This window comes from Hemibagrus wyckioides, linkage group LG11, assembly GCF_019097595.1.
Source record: "Hemibagrus wyckioides isolate EC202008001 linkage group LG11, SWU_Hwy_1.0, whole genome shotgun sequence".
NCBI classification, from domain to species: Eukaryota; Metazoa; Chordata; class Actinopteri; order Siluriformes; family Bagridae; genus Hemibagrus; species Hemibagrus wyckioides.
In genome coordinates this window covers 31,208,352-31,227,220 of record NC_080720.1, presented here as the reverse complement: position 1 = coordinate 31,227,220, position 18,869 = coordinate 31,208,352, and the positions used below count along the sequence as shown (strand labels likewise).

Here is an 18,869-nt window from a genome sequence, read left to right as displayed (position 1 = left end):
TCTGGGTAAATTCCCTCTCCTGATGTTGACTCAATCTCTCGGCGCTTCGAGGTCTCATCTAACGAACTTTCCTTCAGCTGATAAAGTACTGGAACAGCCCTTAGGATGGCAAGAAAGGTTCGACAAGTTGTGAAGCGGTAAAAAAAAAAAAAACCCATATTGGAGCAGGGCCAAACCTGCACGCTGAAAACAGCACGGAGTCATAGCCAGGATATATTTATGCGTACCGTCACGATAAGGCTAATAAATGAGAATAATTAAAAATACAAAAACAAAACAAACGAGTGACGTCGTTAACTGCGCTAACAGGCAGCTCACTAATAATCAAGCCCTGTCTTTTCTCTCTCTCTCTCTCTCTCTCTCTCTCTCTCTTCACTGCTTTGCATGAGAGATCCGTGTTTAGCATAAATCAGGAATATTTCTGTGCAGTGGTGAGCTAAAATGAAGAAGGTGTCAGGGGGCAACGGGAACAAAACGGTGGGAGAGAAAGGGTGGAATAAAGGAGTTAATCTATATCTGCTTGACATTTCAAATTGTTTTTAATTATAAATACTGTTTGTGCGGTGGCTCAGTGGTTAGCACTGCTGCCTCACAGCAAGAAGGTCCCGGGTTCGAACAGGAAGGGGCTTTTCTGTGTGGAGTTTGCACGTTGCCCACATGGGGGTTCTCCGGTTTCCTCCCACAGCTCAAAAACATGTACATTAGGTTGATTGGCAATTCTAAATTGCCCATAGGAGTGAGTGTGTGTGGTTGTCTGTCTATATATGTGGCCCTGTGATGGACTGGTGACCTGTCCAGGGTGTACCCCTGCCTTTCACCCAATGTGGACTGGGATAGGCTCCAGCAGTTCCCCGTGACCCTAATTAGGAAAGCAAGTTGTGAAGCTTTCATATTGTGTGTTACTTGGATCCTCTACAGATTTCCAAAGATTTTGGATGTGACAGTTTGTGAGACGTCTTCACGACACACATTCAGCCAACTCTCGTGATTCACATACACAATTACATACGTTTACTGCTAGGAGTTTAAAAGAAGTCCTAGCAATTTTACTAATTTGAGGTACTTTTCCGTGAAAACAACCAAAACCTCGCAAGTTGCATCACAAGTATTGATCACAGGACAGGAAAATCAACCATTTTTAGCCACAACATTGACATAAAATCTCCTGGAGGGACTGATGCAGAGTGTCTCTAAATTACGCCTAAGTGTGAGGGTTATCCCATCCCTGCTGTATTCCAGGTTTGCACCCGGTATTCCCAGGATCTAGGCTCGGGATCCTCTGACCAGGATGAAGCTCTTACTGAAGAGGATGTCGAATGTGAGGCTTTGACTCTATAAATATTTCTACCCTTTTCCTAGTGATCCCTCATTCTGAATTCTTGCAATCTTTCTAAAAGCTCCACAGCAGTGTGTACATGACAAGAGGCACTCCTCACTTCCTCCACCTCTACCCTCAGGTTAGCATCAGAGGAAATGTCAGAAGCTCGTGCAGGCGATGTTAAAGAGAGGCTAAAAAGACTAACTGACATTTTTGGGACGATGGAAAGGTCAGGTAGGTGTAGAGTGTGTAAAACTATTACTTTTAGTTAAGGGGGGGAAATATATATATCTTTAATTTTGTTTATATATACACATCTATATTTATATACTTTTGCGCTGTATTCATGGTAACTGACTGTAGGTGATACACAACAAACGTGGGATGAAAGAGCGGATTTTTGTCTGACAACTTCAGCTCAAAGCCGCCATGCAAATGAGCCTCGGCTCGGATTGTTAATTAGGGCTTCGGCGGTATTCAGGAGCGCGTGCGGTGCGCCGTTTCGTTCTCGCCGGGGCGCGTGCATGTGTGTGCCTCTACGTGTCGTGTCGCGCGGCGAAAAAGTGAGAGAGAGAGAGAGAGAGAGAGAGAGAGAGCACGCCGAGGCTGATATGGCCGCGGTGGCCGCCAGGAAGGAGCGCAAGGCCACAGCGGCGGAATACTGATGAGCGCGAGGTGAAGAAGCCACCGGTCCGCCAGGAGGAAGTCAGCCGTTTCCCTCACCAACTGAAACCACCGCCGCCGCCGTCTCACAAGACTGACCACAAGAAGCATATTAAACACGAGCATGTCAGTCTCTCTCTCTCTCTCTCTCTCTCTCTCTCAGGGTGTGTAGTGTATCTGAGGGCCTCTCTCTTCTCTCTCTCTCTCTCTCTCTCTCTCTCTCTCAGGGTGTGTAGTGTATCTGAGGGCCTCTCTCTCTTTTCTCTCTCTCTCTCTCTCTCTCTCTCTCTCTCTCAGGGTGTGTAGTGTATCTGAGGGCCTCTCTCTCTTTTCTCTCTCTCTCTCTCTCTCTCAGGGTGTGTAGTGTATCTGAGGGCCTCTCTCTTTTCTCTCTCTCTCTCTCTCTCTCTCTCTCTCTCTCAGGGTGTGTAGTGTATCTGAGGGCCTCTCTCTTTTCTCTCTCTCTCTCTCTCTCTCTCTCTCTCTCTCAGGGTGTGTAGTGTATCTGAGGGCCTCTCTCTCTTTTCTCTCTCTCTCTCTCTCTCTCAGGGTGTGTAGTGTATCTGAGGGCCTCTCTCTTTTCTCTCTCTCTCTCTCTCTCTCTCTCTCTCTCTCAGGGTGTGTAGTGTATCTGAGGGCCTCTCTCTTTTCTCTCTCTCTCTCTCTCTCTCTCTCTCTCTCTCTCTCTCTCTCTCAGGGTGTGTAGTGTATCTGAGGGCCTCTCTCTCTCTCTCTCTCTCTCTCTCTCTCTCAGGGTGTGTAGTGTATCTGAGGGCCTGCCCCCCCCCCTCTCTCTCTCTCTCACACACACACACACACACACCCTTTTTAAAGCGGATGTTCCAGGGAGAAGTAAGTGTCCAAACACATGGCTTTCATTTACACACGTCTCAATAAATCCATTTTCTACCTGATTTTTATGAATTCTAATGAGCGAGGGTTTTTTTTTATTCTGTTCTTCTGAAGCCGAATAAAGTTGCGAGAGAAGCCATGAAGTCTGACCCGTCCCCTAAAATTAAAGGTGTAGTCAGCCATTTTCATTCTTCATTATCTTCACCATGTAGCACTTTCCTGCTTCCTCTCTTCCACCTCATCTCATTTCCTGTTGTTTTTTTTTTTTAAACTTCCTGTCCATTTAGACAGCACCATGTCAAGTACAGCTGCGAACAGCATTAAAAAGTATGAGGCGGCGCTCGCTGCATGCCAGCATTGTGACGGTATTTTTCTTTTCTATCGTTATTGCAGATGGAAACGTTGGAAAATGACACACTGCACCTTTAATGTTTTTTTATTCTGCGGTAGGTTTTTGATTCCTGACACACAGCACAGTTCACTGCATCACACTGTGATAAATATTCACACCAGGTCAGAGAGTCATGTCTTCCAAGCGCATCAGGGCTTTTCAACATCGTCAGTGTGTTTTTGAATATTTTTTAGCCTCTTGTCTTTGGATATGTGCGTGTGTGTGTGTGTGCTCAAGAGGGCGAGAAAAGGAGCAGTGAAGACGGATGGATCAAAAGAAACGATTGTTGAATTGATAAAAAGGAAGGATTAAAGGTTCTTAGTTGCATGATGGTTGCCAGTTTATTAGGTACACCTAACACACTCACTTCCTTGCACTCTCACACACTCTGTGGCATTATTACATCACATTTCCCCCCCCCCATCACACAGCATATGTTCATCTTCTACCTTTCTGCAGTGTGAGTCTGGAGATTTGGGTTGCTTCCTAAACACTGCCCTGAAGAGGATGAGCCACCACCCGATAGATATCTGGTCGTAAAGTTGTCCCTTTCTGAGTTGAGGGCGTTTCCAAATTATGCATAGCAGCAGATGGGATACTGTCAATAATTGTATAAGCCATTTTGTCCTGAGTGGCACACATTAGATCACACCACATCAGCCTGTCTGTGTGAGCGCCATTATCGTCATATACCGAAATCTTCACAGCTTCGTGGTGTACTTAGCCCATCCTAAACCTGCTCATTAACAGAGCGCTAATCTGTAACCTCTGTTTAATTACAGGTGCATCCTGTGAGATTTCACTCTCGACCGATTTGATCATTTTTATGGAAAAAACGCTATGACTCTATTATACCATGAGCAGTGATAGACGTGTGTGCCGTGTGTGTGTTCCTGACTGATTTACCGGAAGAAATTCCTGTTAGAACAGAGATTTTGCATTTTCTTTTAGGTATGAAAACGCAATTTTTCTCTTGCCTCCTATCATCACCAGTTCAAGCTTAAAAACAGAACGATAAAATATGAAAGACGTTCTAAATGGCCGTGTCTGAGGATCACCATTTCTGAGGATCATGGGTGTGTAGAATCAGATGGGACAAATGAATCACGTCCTTCTTCTTCCCGAATACACGATATCACCAAATGGCGGACGTCGCCGGTGGTAGAGAAGGTTTCCGTGGAGGTTTTGGTATCAGAAGGGTCAAATGAATCGCGTGAAAATGCAAATGAATCAAATTCAAATGAATCAGATCTGGAACCATGTGAAAAATAAAGTGAATAAATGAAATTGTGTGCCTGGAAAAATCAAAAAGCGCTGCGTCAACATTCATAATTAACATTAAGTGAAGTGTCGGGGAGGAAAAAAAAGAGCATGAGTGTAAATGTCACACATGGAGGTCGTGTGTGTTTTCTGTTAATTAGGTTTATTTGGATTAGACTCACCACACAAGTCGTCTTCACTCAGACACCGGGTCTCGATGACAGAACTACTGGGATACTGAAATACAATAATTCTCTCTCGCTCTCACACACACACATACACACACACACACACACACACACTCGCACAAGTTTACAAATATATTAATAACTGGATATGGTGGAGAACTTCAGCTAAGGATAAAAAGGTCGCTCCTGCATTGATTCATGATTTTGTACAAGTCCTCTGGCAATGTCAGATCCCTGTCTCTCTGTCTCTCTTTCTCTCTCTGTGCTTGAGGTCATTTATTGATCGTCTTTCCCTTTTTTTTTTACTCTTTGCTCCATGAATATGTTTTGTGTTATCCTGAGACTGAATATGTTTTCTATTCTTGACAGAGCGGCAGGAAAAGCAGGAGAGAAAAAAAAAAATCAAACGATTTGTATACAACGGTGAATAAAAATGAGAAGGCACAAACAATACTACACCAAGCCAGGCACAGATAGCACCTTTTCGGTTCCGGCGTTTCGTGCCGTACGTCTCGGGTTTGTGTACGCGTGAATTTGTGTAAACTACACAGATTAACATTTGCATGTAAACGTGAGCGACGGAAGTCCCGTCCGCCATGTTCACGGCACTCAAGTGAAGTTTGCTGACTAAGTCCTTGCCCTTTAAGAGCAGAATGTACTGCAGGATTCACCCAGAAGGCAAACGAGGACCTGTATTTCATGAAAGTTATGAAGGAAAGTGCACAATGAATTGTAAAATGTAATGAAACCTGGGCTCTAATTTTCAACCAGTAGGCCTCGGTGCAAAATGTCTGAGCTGGACCAATGCTGCCACCTAGTGGTCACTAATAACCAAACAAATATATTCAAACATAAACAGGTCAGACAGAAGTTTTCTCAGGAAGAAACAGGGTAGAAATAAAAGCTACGCACTTCGATAACACAATACTGTTCAATAGTTTGCAGGTAGCCGGACAATTACTCAGTAAACAATAATAAAATCATGGTTTTGTTAATGTTTTGCACATCAAGCATCAATTAGGGAACAATCAGCTAACTAGAAATTAGGCTGTTTTTTGTTTTAATCTCAGTGCCACTGAGCTACAAACAAAATGGACGCCTCCACCAGGCTCGTCTTTGCTAGCAAAGTGCTAGTCAGCTAACTGTGACGAGTGATGTGTATTTGCCGCCTCAAATCAGTGAACATTGTTATAGATTTAACAAGCAATTATATCTGTATAGCTAAAGCAAATGCTTTATACAGTATATACAGTTTAGAAAAAACATTTAAAGGAAAGGAGTTGTTCACTGCTCCTAGCGTGGACGGCCATGTTGTTTTGGCGCCATTAGCTGAATTTGAAGGACCTCTTGAGTTGAGGGATGTTTTCTTTGGCGTTTATTTACTCACAGAAGCCCACTCGGACACTTTAGTGAACACTTTATAAATATTTGGGTCCTGTGAGTTATTAAACAGTACTGTAAAGATCATTGCTGATGATGTCACATGAAACAGATCACGCTGGAGAGCCTGGGACAAAATGGAGGCAGGGACAAAATTGTCTCAAATACATAAATTCTACAAAATAGCTGAGATTTCTGGCCAGTTTTATAGCTATTTCTGAAATTGAGGTTCAGCCTCCTGTGTGGATTTTTATTAATCCTGGTCAGGAGGGTGGATCCGGAGACTATTCGGGTAACGAGACAGGAATACACCCTGGATATCAGTTATCAAGCATACACACATTCGCGTTGGTGGAGATAAATGAACTACTCTAAATCTAATATAAACGGAAGTGATCTCTGTTATTCCTCGTAAATACGTGACGTAAGTAATAACACCAAATAAAACAGAAAGGATCTGTGAAACATTTATATGTAGAGAGTGAAACTTTTGCAGCCGTTTCGGGGAGACGTGTCTGGTTCATTCTTGTGGATGAAATCATCTTCCTCATGCTTGGAATCTTCTTCGCTGAGTTTAAGTATTGCTATACCGCTCGCATACCATCATTAACAGCTCAAGATAGCAACCTGAGCTTTTATTTCTACTGTAGTTTTCTTATTTATAAAACATGGAGAAAGGGTTTTGGGCCTTGGGGCATTTTGGAGAGAAAACATGTTTTGCTGCATAGAAACCAAACACATTACTGAATCTCGCTTAGAGGCAAAAAAGGAAAGAAAGAAAGAAAGAAAGAAAGAGAGAGAGAGAAAAAAGAGACTTGCCTGTGCTCTAGAACTCAACTTACATTATTTTCATTTAAAATTCAAATACAGCGCAGGGGGTACGCCCGAGTCTATCCTTCGGCTATTTTTATAAACCATAAGCACAGGAGAGAGAGAGAGAAAATTGGACTGAATCCTGGTATGTGAATCGTTTTTTTTCCCTTTATAAGTGTGTATCTGTAGCACGGCTTAAAATACATCAAGAACGACACAAAATCAGATGCTTGGAATTTTTAATTCACATACAAAGCAAAAACATCACTACGTCGATTCCTAATTGCTTTTAAATGATTTTAGTACTCTAATAAGATTAGATAAAGAATAGGGCTTAATATAAAAAATAAAAAAGAAAAATTAAAAAAAGAAAAAACAACAGAATGTGATGCTTCATTCGAACCCGGATATTTATACTTGCTCCAAATTCTTCAACCTGTGGACACACAAACACCAAAGTGACAAATATATAACAATATCCAACATTATATTTCAGTAATATTTATCATTTAAGCAGAAGTTTTAAACGTCGGATCCTGAAGTAATTCATCAGTAAATCATCAAATCTAGAGTTTCTGTGATGCAGAGTGATGAGAAGACGCTGTATTGTTTTAGCTTTCAGGCACTTTTATGAAGTACAGTGTGGTGCAAGAGGAATAGAACAGTTTGTGACATGCAGTTTTAGGAAAATAATCAAACAAGCCAGTTGTTGATTATTTTCCTATAAAAATTTATTATACACATTTCACACATACATTATTTCACAGTCGCTGTACATGTGACACTAGAAATACTCCAACTCTAAAGCACATAGGATGATGATATCCATCCATCCATCCATCCTCTATACCCGCTTTATTCCTAATTAGGGTCACGGGGATCTGCTGGAGCCTATCCCAGCACATATTGGGTGAAAGGCACGGGTACACCCTGGACAGGTCACCAGTCCATCACAGGGCCACACATATAGACAGACAACCACACACACACACTTACTCCTATGGGCAGTTTAGAATTACCAATCAACCTAATGTACATGTTTTTTGACTGTGGGAGGAAACCGGAGTACCCGGAGTAAACCCACGCAGGCACGGGGAGAACATGCAAACTCCACCCAGAAAGGCTCCCTGCCTGTTCGAACCCAGGACCTTCTTGCTGTGAGGCAACAGTGCTAACCACTGAGCCACCGTACTGCCCCTGATGATATCCCATTATTGTTAATGTTCTCTGCTGTATGCAGGCACACACGCGCACACACACACACACACACACACACACTCAGGATATTGACTCTAAACGCAGCTATACAGGATATGCACTGCCTCAAAGGTGGAGCTTCCTCCTCATATAAACACACACAAACGCACTTCCAGACACTTCCAGGAAGGAAGAAACCACTTGTATATACAGGACAGAAAGTCAAGCAGACAATATTATGAGTGTGACATGTCACTCTGTATGCTATTCCTCCGAACACGCACGAGGAAGGAATAAAACACGACAAGTGTGCTGTTTTAGAACAGAACTGTTTTAGTCTTATCATATTCAGCATTTTACATCTGTGTAAAAAGTTAGTTCCTGTTATTGCTTTATGTTATAGCAGCTATAAACAGTCATTCTCTCACCAGCTCTTGTTTTTTCCCTCTTTTGAAACGAACGAGACAAAATACACAGCTAGTCACGTTACCATGAAACCCCCGAAATGCCCCTGGTGCAAGCTGTTACTAGAGAATTAAACTAAAAATAGATTAATAAAAGGCTTAGAAACACTTTCAGCTGCAAAAAAAGGTCCAAATGTTGAACGTTTAACGCTCTTTCCTTTACAGATCATGCTAACTGCTTTTGTGAAACATTATTGCAATTTACTGTATCTAATGCTAACACCTAAACGTTTGTTATTCACAGATGCTAGTCAGCATTAAGCTAGCGTATGCCAAGTTCACACTGCATGATTTTTAAAGCAGTCGGATCACAGTTGTTTTCACGCTGCATGACTATCTGGGTTAGCATTCAGTCGCTGCTGTGTCCACACTGGACAACTATCCAGGGGAGCATTCAGTCGAGGCTGTGTTCACACTGCATGACTATCTGGGTTAGCATTCAGTCACTGTTGTGCACATATAGACAGACAGCCCCACACACACACACACACACACACACACACACACACACACACACACACACTCCTATGGGTAATTTAGAATTACCAATCAACCTAATGTACATGTTTTTGGACTGTGGGAGGAAACCGGAGTACCCGGAGTAAACCCACACAGAACATGCAAACTCGGCATTAGAGCCATTTCTGGTCATTTGCATATCAGCTCCTGATTGGTTTAAATCAGTTGGATGAGACTATTCTGATGACATCACAAATCTGTTTTTTGTGAATCCATTTCTCTGGGAAGGATCGTCACAATCTTGGGATACAAATGATTCATTCTAGTTAACGAGCCAAATTCTAATCTTTAAAATTATCCACTGAAGAGTCATATCATATTTTTCCCTCTTAAATGTATTTAGATCTTCAGTTATTTCCAGATAACTCTGTAAAAAAAAAATTAAACACGTACTTACTGTGTGCGTGAAAAGGAACTCCAGGCTTGCCTCCTAGCCTGAGTTGTAATAATGACAGTGGGCGGAGCTGTAGAAGTGGGCGGAGCTTCGCCACAGGGATCTAGAGACCCTGGAAACTTAGAAACGATTTCTTCCGAGATCAGACTTTGGAAATAGAGCTTTTGAGAGGAAGTGTGTTGAGAACCGACTCTTTGAGGATGTGGAGTTGGAGAGCTGATGGTTCTTGTAGATGGAATTGAAGGACTGAAGGCATTCCCAAGACTCTGAACTCTCTGGGAGACAGCCAAAGAAAAGAGAGATGGCGAGTTTGGAGAAGAACGCTTAAAGCTCGGTTCGAGTTTAGATTTTGAGCCATGGGGCAATGCAGACCAAAGTGAAGTGGGTTGGTGATCCTGAGGATTGGATTGAGAAGAGCTTGTGAAAGGTGTGGAGTTGGAGGAGTGGAGGTTAGAGGAAAGGTTTACATCGAAGTAGGGTTCTTCAGATGTAGATGGATTTGGGTTTTGGAGAGTGAAAGGGTTTGCTTTGGATTCGTCTTCCTCAGTTTCCTCTGTTCCCAAACCTTCAGTTTCCTCTGGTGTCTCAGGTTCTTCTTCTTCTTCTTCTTCCCAGCAGACAGAAAGCTGTGATGGATGTGGAGGAACATCATCCAGCATTTCTTCATAAAATGCCTTTCTAGATGTCTTTAATTTTGTTTCTCTCCCATAATCATAATCGCTTAGAAATATTCTTCTTCTTTTTGCATACTCCTTTATCCAGTCTCTCTCGTCTTGATCTTCCATCCCATCTCTGTCCTCTGAGAGATGTTTCTCTGCGGGATGTTCATCTTGGAGATGTTTCTTTGCGAGTTGTTCCTCTATGAGATGTTCCTTTGCGGAATGTTCATCTTGGGGATGTTCCTTTGCGAGATGTTTCTCCGAGAGATGTTCCTCTGCGAGTTGTTTCTCTGCGAGATGTTCCTTTGCAAGATGCTTCTTTGTGAGAGGTGCCCTTGCAAGATGTTCCTTTGTGAGTTGTTCCTCTATGAGATGTTCCTTTGTGAGTTGTTCCTCTATGAGATGTTCCTTTGTGAGTTGTTCCTCTATGAGATTTTCCTTTGCGAGATGCTTCTTTGTGAGATGTTCCTCTAGGAGATGTTTCTCTGCGAGATGTTCCTTTGCAAGATGTTCCTTTGCGAGATGTTCTTCAGGAAGATGTTTCTCTGCAAGATGTTCCTTTTCAAGATGTTCCTTTGGGAGATGTTCTTCAGGGAGATGTTTCTCTGCAAGATGTTCCTTTGTGAGATGTTCTTCAGGGAGATGTTTCTCTGCAAGATATTCCTTTGCAAGATGCTTCTTTGTAAGATGTTCCCTTGTGAGATGTTCCTTTGCAAGATGCTCCCTTGTGAGATGTTCCTTTGCGAGCTTTTCCTCTGCGAGATGTTTCTCTGCAAGATGTTCCTTTAGTTGTTGTTCCTCTATGAGATGTTCCTTTGCGAGATGTTCTTCAGGAAGATGTTCCTTTGTGAGATGTTCCTCTGCAAGATGCTTCTTTGTGAGATGTTCCCTTGTGAGATGTTCCTTTGTGAGATTTTCCTCTGCCAGGTGTTCCTCTACATCAATGTTCAGATGTAATTTCCCAAACCCTTCTGTGATACCCGGTTCTTGATTTGTCTCCACTACATTCTCAAATTCATCATCTGTTTTTTCGAGCATCACCGTCTCCTTGCTACTCGTCTCCATCTTCTCAGTCTCTCTGGATTCTGAAACCCTTTCCTCCAGATGTTCTCCTGCATCTCCGTTAACCGTCGCATTCTTCATGGTCAGGAGAAACTCGTATTGTCTGGTGCTTTGCGGCCTTTTCTGGGGCACCACGGTGAAGGTGTTGACGCCGTCTCTCCGAGAGCCGTTTCGCGGCAGCTCACAGCCAGGGGGCAGCGCTGGATCAGCGTCCACCACAGATCCAGACACCGGAGGAAGGTTCGGTGCTGGATGTGAAGGTATGACGGACCTAAAGAGAGATGATGATGATGAAGGGGAGGATCAGTGACAAAAATAAAGATAGAGAGAGGTTCACAGCACAAAGATCACTGGCTGATGGTCAAGCGAACATTACATTTATTGAACATTCTCTCCAGTGGAGATCTAAATTTTGATGCTATACCAAATTCGGTGGATTGATCACAATTTTCCCAAACTAACATCCAAAATTATTTATCTGGAAGCCTTAAAAACAGGTCAAAGTCCGGTCAGGAAAAGCATCTCAAGATTCAAGACTTAAACATCTCACTCTCAATCAAATCATCTCCTAAAATATCATGAGAGTCTTAAATATGGAGTCAAATTCCTGCACCATGAACCAAAAGGTTCTGAGAATTGCTGAGAAATAAATACCAATCGAATGAGGCGTCTTTCTGCTCCATGGATTTAATCCGGTCGGTCAATTCAGACACCACCTCGGTCATTAAAGGGGACCATCGGATGGACGAGCGGTTCGGTTTAAAATGGCTGGATTGCTTGAAAACGGCTTCAGCCGAGTCGTCCTCTTCATCGTTCTCTAAAATGGACAACCTTTCTGATGAGAAAGAACACATGACTTTGTCCTTATGAACCTCTTTCTCTTCACACACACACACACACACACACACACACACACACACACACAATAAAATAAAACATATGACCCATTGCATCAAATACACATCATAAACCGAACACAATCATTTCTTTATTTTATTTTTTATTAATATTTCCATGTTTTATCGATGTTAAATCAGACACGGCGCACACAAAAGCGACAGATGTTGTAAAAAAAAAGTAAGAAAAGAAATAAAAAGAAACAAACGATCACAACAAGGCAGAGAGCTAGCGAACAGTACAGAAATATTCAACACAGGACAGAAAAATCAGATAAATAATGATTATTTATTAATTATTAATTACAACACGGCCCTGTTTTGAAGTAAAAAGTGAAAAGGTTACGACGACAAGGTGAAATCGGACCAGAACAGAGCATCGATCGATATTTAATTAAAGCAAAACGCCAATAATCGGCCAGACAGATGCACGTCACGGCTTAATTGCTTCTGTTACTGATGAACTGCTTAAAGAAAGACGCTGATATTCAGAAGGCGTCCCCAAGGCACTGGTTCTAGTTGTTTTCACGTAAGACCTGAGGTTAAAGCTCTGATGTTTCGTTCTGATGAAGTAAAAGCAGTAAATCTACAACTCTTCTTTCATCTTTAAGCCTACAGTATGATCGAAACTATAAGGAAGAAAAAAGATCTCAAGGGCCCAAAATTCTAAAAATATTAATATTAGCATGTTAGATATCAGTATGTGTTTATGACAAAAAATTATAATTCTCTCATTTACTGTAAGATCCATTAAAAATTCTGAGTGTTAAAATTAGATAAGACGACGTGACGCGTCCAACAGCTCCAGCAGGAACAGCACTGACCAGCTACGCCTACTTATTGTCCTTCTTTGATAATAAATGGAGTGAGACAGACAGGACTGATCCAGGATCAGCTTCCCTGATACACAAGAGGCACAAAGAGTGAGCACAGGAACAATAACATGACACACATACAGGACAGAAAGGTGAGGACGTGGACATAAAGAGACACAGAGGCAGAAAAAGAGGAGGAGGAGGAGATCTGCCCTTCACCAGTGAGCTGGACATTAAGACAGAAGCAACAGTGATGGAGCCGTGACGTCTCCTAAGCGCCCCCTCCTGGCAGGTCCGTGTCTGCACACAAGCACAGAGGCAAAGCCAGCACTTACTGAACACGTCGTCCTGGAGAATGTAGAGTGCCTTCTGTTTCCGTCATCTCGTCATTATATATATATATATATATATATATATATATATATATATATATATATATATATATACGTATTGTGTACTTGTGTATGACAAAAATGGTGTACCTTTATTAGCCAGGGAGGGGCTTGTGCACGGAGGGGGCGGAGCTCTGCGTTTATTCTGCTTGAGAGATGATTCGGTGGATGAGACGCGACTCAGCACACCCTGAACACACACACACACACACACACACACACACACACACACAAATGTTCAAGATGCATTTGTGGCTTCAAAAATCATTAGCAACTCTGCAGAAGAGGGTGGTGTTAGCTCAAGTGGTTAAGGCTCTGGGTAACTGACCCAGAAGATCAGGGTTCAAACCCCACCACCACCAAGTTAGGCCCTTGAGCAAGGCCCCCAGCCCACCCTGCTCCATTTTTTTTCCATCTTTGAGATCCCAGCACCAGAAGATTCCTTTATCAGAAAGGATTTAAGGAAGCTAGCAAACTATGCTAACATGCTTTCTATCATCATTGTACACTTCTCTTCACGTCTACACACCTCTTTTTCGTTATGGGTGGACGGCAGAGCGGCCTGTCGACCAGAGTTCGGTTCGGCAGAGACGCTCTGGGAGCCGAGCATGCTGGGAGGCTGAGGCGCACGTCTCTTCTTGGGCATTTCGGAGGCGGAGTTTGTTTCGGAACAGTGCGTGTTGATTGCATGCTGATCTTTCAGCACCAGAGAGGCGGTGGCGCTGATGGGGTCGGTGTTGGTGGGAGTCTATTGTTGATAGGGAAATGAGGCAGATTTAAAAAGAAAAAAAAAGTCAGGGTGGAACAGGAAACAGGAAGTAGCAAAAGCTAATTAGATGTCTGAAGCAGATACAGTAATGCCCAAAGGAACTTCTGCTTTTCATGTTTGTTTGAATAATTAAGGAAGCAAGACGATCAGGTGGTTCCTAGCAGGCAGTAGATCTGCACGTGAGGTGGTTTAATAATTCATCACGGTTCTTGCCGAGCCACGATATTAAAGCTAATCTTGATCGTTTTAAGGAGACGGCGAGATCTTACGGACCTCTTCGGCAGATTTCTTGCTTCTCCTAAACAAGCCGAGTAATCCTCGGTTCTCTTTCTCTCCGAGGACTTTCTCCTGCGTCAGCAGTTTCTCCTTCTTACAGTCTGCACACACAAAGAAAAGAAAAACACATCGCTCAAACACTACAAGACTGGAAACGGCGACTTTCAGGATAAACTACTTAACTGTTTTTCCCAGAGGCCAAAATAAATGGACTCTCCTCCTGTTTGGTTGTGTCCATGTTGATTGAATGCGTCTCACTCCACAGTGGAGGTTAATATGAAGCTCATATGAAAGACGACACTCAGGACTTTAAGTGTATTTCTGTTTTTTCCCCAAGCCTACTAGGGGCAATATATTTATAGAAAAGTCCCATAAAAACTAAAAATGGTTATTTCGTCTCACACAAATGTTTGTATCTTCAAAGTAAATGTTGATATCAAACCCATTTCCGCTCTCGGAGATGCTCCAAGTGCTTGTCACAATTGATTATAAAAGAAATATGAAAACTCTGAGGGAGACGTTTTTTGTTGGTGTTGGGAATGTGAAGTCACAGTTTTAGCAAATTATATTTAATAATGGCATTATTAGAACTCAGTGAGTGAGGGTTCGAGTTAATATATCCATCCTGCTCTATTAATATAAAATATACACTGATCGGCCATAACATTATGACCAGTGAGAGGTGATGTGAATAAGTCTGATGATCTCCTCATCATGGCACCTGTTAGTGGGTGGGATATATTAGGCAGCAAGTCAACATTTTGTCCTCAGAGTTGATGTGTTAGAAGCAGGAAAACTGGACAAGCGTAAGGATTTGAGCGAATTTGACCAAAGGGCCAAATTGTGATGGAGGATAGATGACTGGATCAGAGCATCTCCAAAACTGCAGCTCTTGTGGGGTGTCTGCAGTGGTCAGTATCTATCAAAAGTATCCTTTAAGTCTTCTAAGTTGCGAGGTGGGGCCTCCATGGACGACTTAAAAGATCTGCTGCTAACATCATGGTGCCAGATACCACAGCACACCTTCAGGGATCTAGCAGAGTCCATGCTTCGACGGGTCAGGGCTGTTTTAGCAGCAAAAGTGGGACCGACACAATATTAGGCAGGTGGTCATAATGTTATGGCTGATGGGTTTATGCATCAAGTTAAACTTAACAGATTCTCACACACGCACACACACTTTTAAATCAGGACCTCGGTGTGTATCAGTACCTTTCTGAGTCAGTGCTGCTGGGTCATTTGGAGAACCTGAAACAGCTGTGAAAGGATAAAAATGTCACTTATACCAATAATAATACCAACAATACCAACGTGATGAATCTCTGAGCTCAAGGCTACTCACAGCTAAGGCTACTAGAACTTTCCTCCTATAGAAACCTGACCAAAAACCTGTTCAAGTTCCTCCTCCAGAGGTTTTTTTTTTCTTCACATTATAGATTTTCACCGATTACTGAAAACTACTCATTGGTCAAATTCTAGCTTCAGTGTATAACTAGTCTAGCACTCTTAAAAACATCATGTTTTGCTAACATTTGATTAGCAAAGCAGATTGCTTGTGCAACATTTTCTTTTGTTGTTGTTTTCACACAAGCAAACGAGCCTCAAAAACAGGTTTCCTCATCGCTTTAGAGGCTCAACAGGTGCCGTAATCACAAGAACCGTTTAAAATAGAAAATTTGCACTTTTTACTTCAGCAAAGTGAAACAGAAAACAGACATGGCTCTGATGTGTATATACACCGATCAGGCGTAACATTATGACCACCTGCTGAATATTGTGTCAGTCCCACTTTTGCTGCCAAAACAGCCCTGACCCTTCGAGGCATGGACTCTACTAGATCCCTGAAGGTGTGCTGTGGTATCTGGCACCAAGATGTTAGCAGCAGATCCTCCATGGGCACCACCTTACAACTTAAAGGATACTATGAATAGATACTGACCACCGGGAACACCACCACAAGAGCTGCAGTTTTGGAGATGCTCTGATCCAGTAGTTTATGCGCCATCACAATTTCGTCAAACTCTCAAATCCTTACGCTTGTCCATTTTTCCTGCTTCTAACAGATCAACTTTGAGGACAGAATGTTGACTTGCTGCCTAATATATCCCACCCACTAACAGGTGCCATGATGAGGAGATCATCAGACTTATTCACTTCACTGGTCATAATGTTATGCCCGATCGGTCTGGAAATGCAAACCTCTCTAGAAGAACATAATTTTACCTTTCGCATACACGTCTCTGATGCCGTAGTCGTTGAGCGTTTTCGTCAGATCCAGCGGCTCTTCCGATTGGCTGTCTCTCAACAGCACAGTGTTTTTCGGGTCCATCTCACACTTCTCACACACAGTCGGCATTAACTCCGCCAGAGGAACCCTGGGACTGACTCGCACTACGGCCTTATGGGACTTCCTGTAGTTGATCAACAGACGCACTGTAGCCTGGGAGTTGTAAAACACAGCGAGTTGTGATGTCATAGGAACATAATCAGCCATAAACACAGTGATAACGTATTATAAGTTGGGCGATCATTTAGGCCAATCAGGATTGAGAACTCTATAGCGCAGTGGTATCCATGGAAACTGGTGTGAGTGATCAGGAAACATTGTTTTGATTGGCCCCAGCTTACCACAGGCATGTTGGGGGCTTTTCTGATGTCACTGCGTTTAGGTTTCAGCACAACGAGCTCAGCTTCCAGAGAGCCAATCAGAGAGCTGGGCTTGAATTTCAGCTTGTTGTGGTTCATGGAAAAAAGCTCGATCACATGGTCTGAGGGGTTCAAGTGGTACCGAGCACACAGGATGACCAGTACGTCCATCACTGGTTTACTGTAGACAAACACACACACACACACACACATTATCCCATGGTGTCTGCATTCCACCAGAGTTACACATTAAATTTATTAACACATTCTTTAGCTTTTCCCTCTCTCACGCTCTCTCTTTCTCAGTTTCTTTTTCTCACACACACACTCTCTCTCTCTCTCTCTCTCTCTCTCTCTCACTCACGATCTCTCTCTCTCTCTCACACAATCTCACTCTTTCCCTCACTCACAATCTCTCTCTCACACAATCTCACTCTTTCCCTCACTTTCCCTCACTCACAATCTCTCTCTCTCTCTCTCTCTCTCTCTCTCACACAATCTCACTCTTTCCCTCACTTTCCCTCACTCACAATCTCTCTCTCTCTCTCTCTCTCTCTCTCTCACACAATCTCACTCTTTCTCTCTCTTTCCCTCTCACACTTTCTCTCTCTTTCGCTCTCTCTCAGTCAATCACTCACTCTCGATCTCACTCTCACTCACTCACTCTCCCTCTCACCCACTCTCTCTCTCTGTCTCTCACCTGCCATGCACTGTAACTGTTTTTTCATGACCCTCTGGGAGCAGCACGCTCAGGGTCAGGTCCTTTTCAATCAGATCTTCCTGCTCCATATTTGTGTCAGTGTTTGTCCAGAAACGTCCGCAGTTCACGTCCTATTGAAGTAAAATACGAAGACATGAATCACTGTAAGTAATTGATTGTAAGTAAATGAGCAATCGTCCATTCGGTATCATAACACAAAAAATGCCTTTGCCGTGCTAATCACAGTGCTAATCTATCAAAAGTGGGCCAAGGAAGGAACAGTGGTCAACCGGGGACAGGGTCATAGGCAGTCAAGGGTCATTGGGGAGAAAAAGACGATCCAACAGACGAGCTACTGTTGCTCAAATTGCTGAAGAAGTTAATGCTGGTTCTGATAGAAAGATGTCAGAATACACAGTGCAGGACAGGCAGCAAAAGGGGGACCAAGATGGTATTAAGCAGGTGGCCATAATGTTATGCCTGATTAGTGTACACCAGTGCATTCACACCCAAGTGCAGGAGGTGGGTGGAAACTTGGACACGGAGAGAACATCTCTATCTCTGAAACTCCAGAATGATAATAACCGGCGGTCAGGACTGAAAAGGTGTCCTAGGAGTCCTAACACATCTCTGGGTCATCTTTACCAAAACACAGAACTCTTAAACATGCAAGAAGTGCTGCTTTCTTCATTGAATGATACGTTAATCACAATGGTTGCTTTTACTTCTTTCTTTCTTTGAAGCTCGATGTTTCACATCATATTTCATGATCATAAAGTGTCCCAAAATAAAGAAATCCCTGACCGCACATTTAACTGATTCCTGTAGGTCAATTACAGCTAGCTTGCTCTTGTGTACTGTTGTTTGGTCGACTAATTCAGTGAGCAGGACGGACAGAAGGAAGTCGTCCACTGTGTCCGTATTAAGGCTCTAATACAGTATTAGTGCTCTATAAGAGGAGGGTTTTTCCACTGCAGGACAGAGCGCCGTGACTCACTGGGAATCTTTTAGCACTCAGCAGTGGAATGTGAGGGATCTTTCATCTGACTCAGAACCTTCACACATGGATAATATACCAGTAGCAGAGCACTGAGGCTGCAGGACAAATAAATATCCTAGTACTTTTTTTTAGGAATATATTCAACACACAACTCTGAACATAACAGTATTTTGACTCTAAATGCAGAGTTTCATCCAACACACACACACACACAC

The 18,869-nt window shown here is 42.8% G+C and overlaps 1 protein-coding gene across 4 annotated transcripts in view; it reads right to left on the bottom strand.

Moving 5' to 3' along the window:
* Positions 1-7,103: 7,103 nt before the first annotated feature.
* cobll1a (cordon-bleu WH2 repeat protein-like 1a) overlaps positions 7,104-18,869 on the bottom strand; it is a 12,910-nt gene continuing 1,144 nt past the window's right edge. The window contains exons 2-11 of one of the 4 annotated variants that reach the window (XM_058404165.1): positions 17,655-17,785; positions 16,937-17,135; positions 16,532-16,748; positions 15,521-15,565; positions 14,306-14,409; positions 13,793-14,011; positions 13,354-13,453; positions 11,815-12,040; positions 9,443-11,431; positions 7,104-7,301 (exon numbers count right to left, since the gene is read on the bottom strand). In XM_058404165.1, coding sequence (XP_058260148.1) covers positions 7,277-7,301; positions 9,443-11,431; positions 11,815-12,040; positions 13,354-13,453; positions 13,793-14,011; positions 14,306-14,409; positions 15,521-15,565; positions 16,532-16,748; positions 16,937-17,135; positions 17,655-17,743 — 3,213 coding nt within the window. In that variant the 5' untranslated portion in view covers positions 17,744-17,785 and the 3' untranslated portion in view covers positions 7,104-7,276. The remainder of the gene's footprint in view (positions 7,302-9,442; positions 11,432-11,814; positions 12,041-13,353; positions 13,454-13,792; positions 14,012-14,305; positions 14,410-15,520; positions 15,566-16,531; positions 16,749-16,936; positions 17,136-17,654; positions 17,786-18,869) is intronic. The other 3 variants (XM_058404167.1, XM_058404168.1, XM_058404166.1) reach the window with 3 other exon arrangements.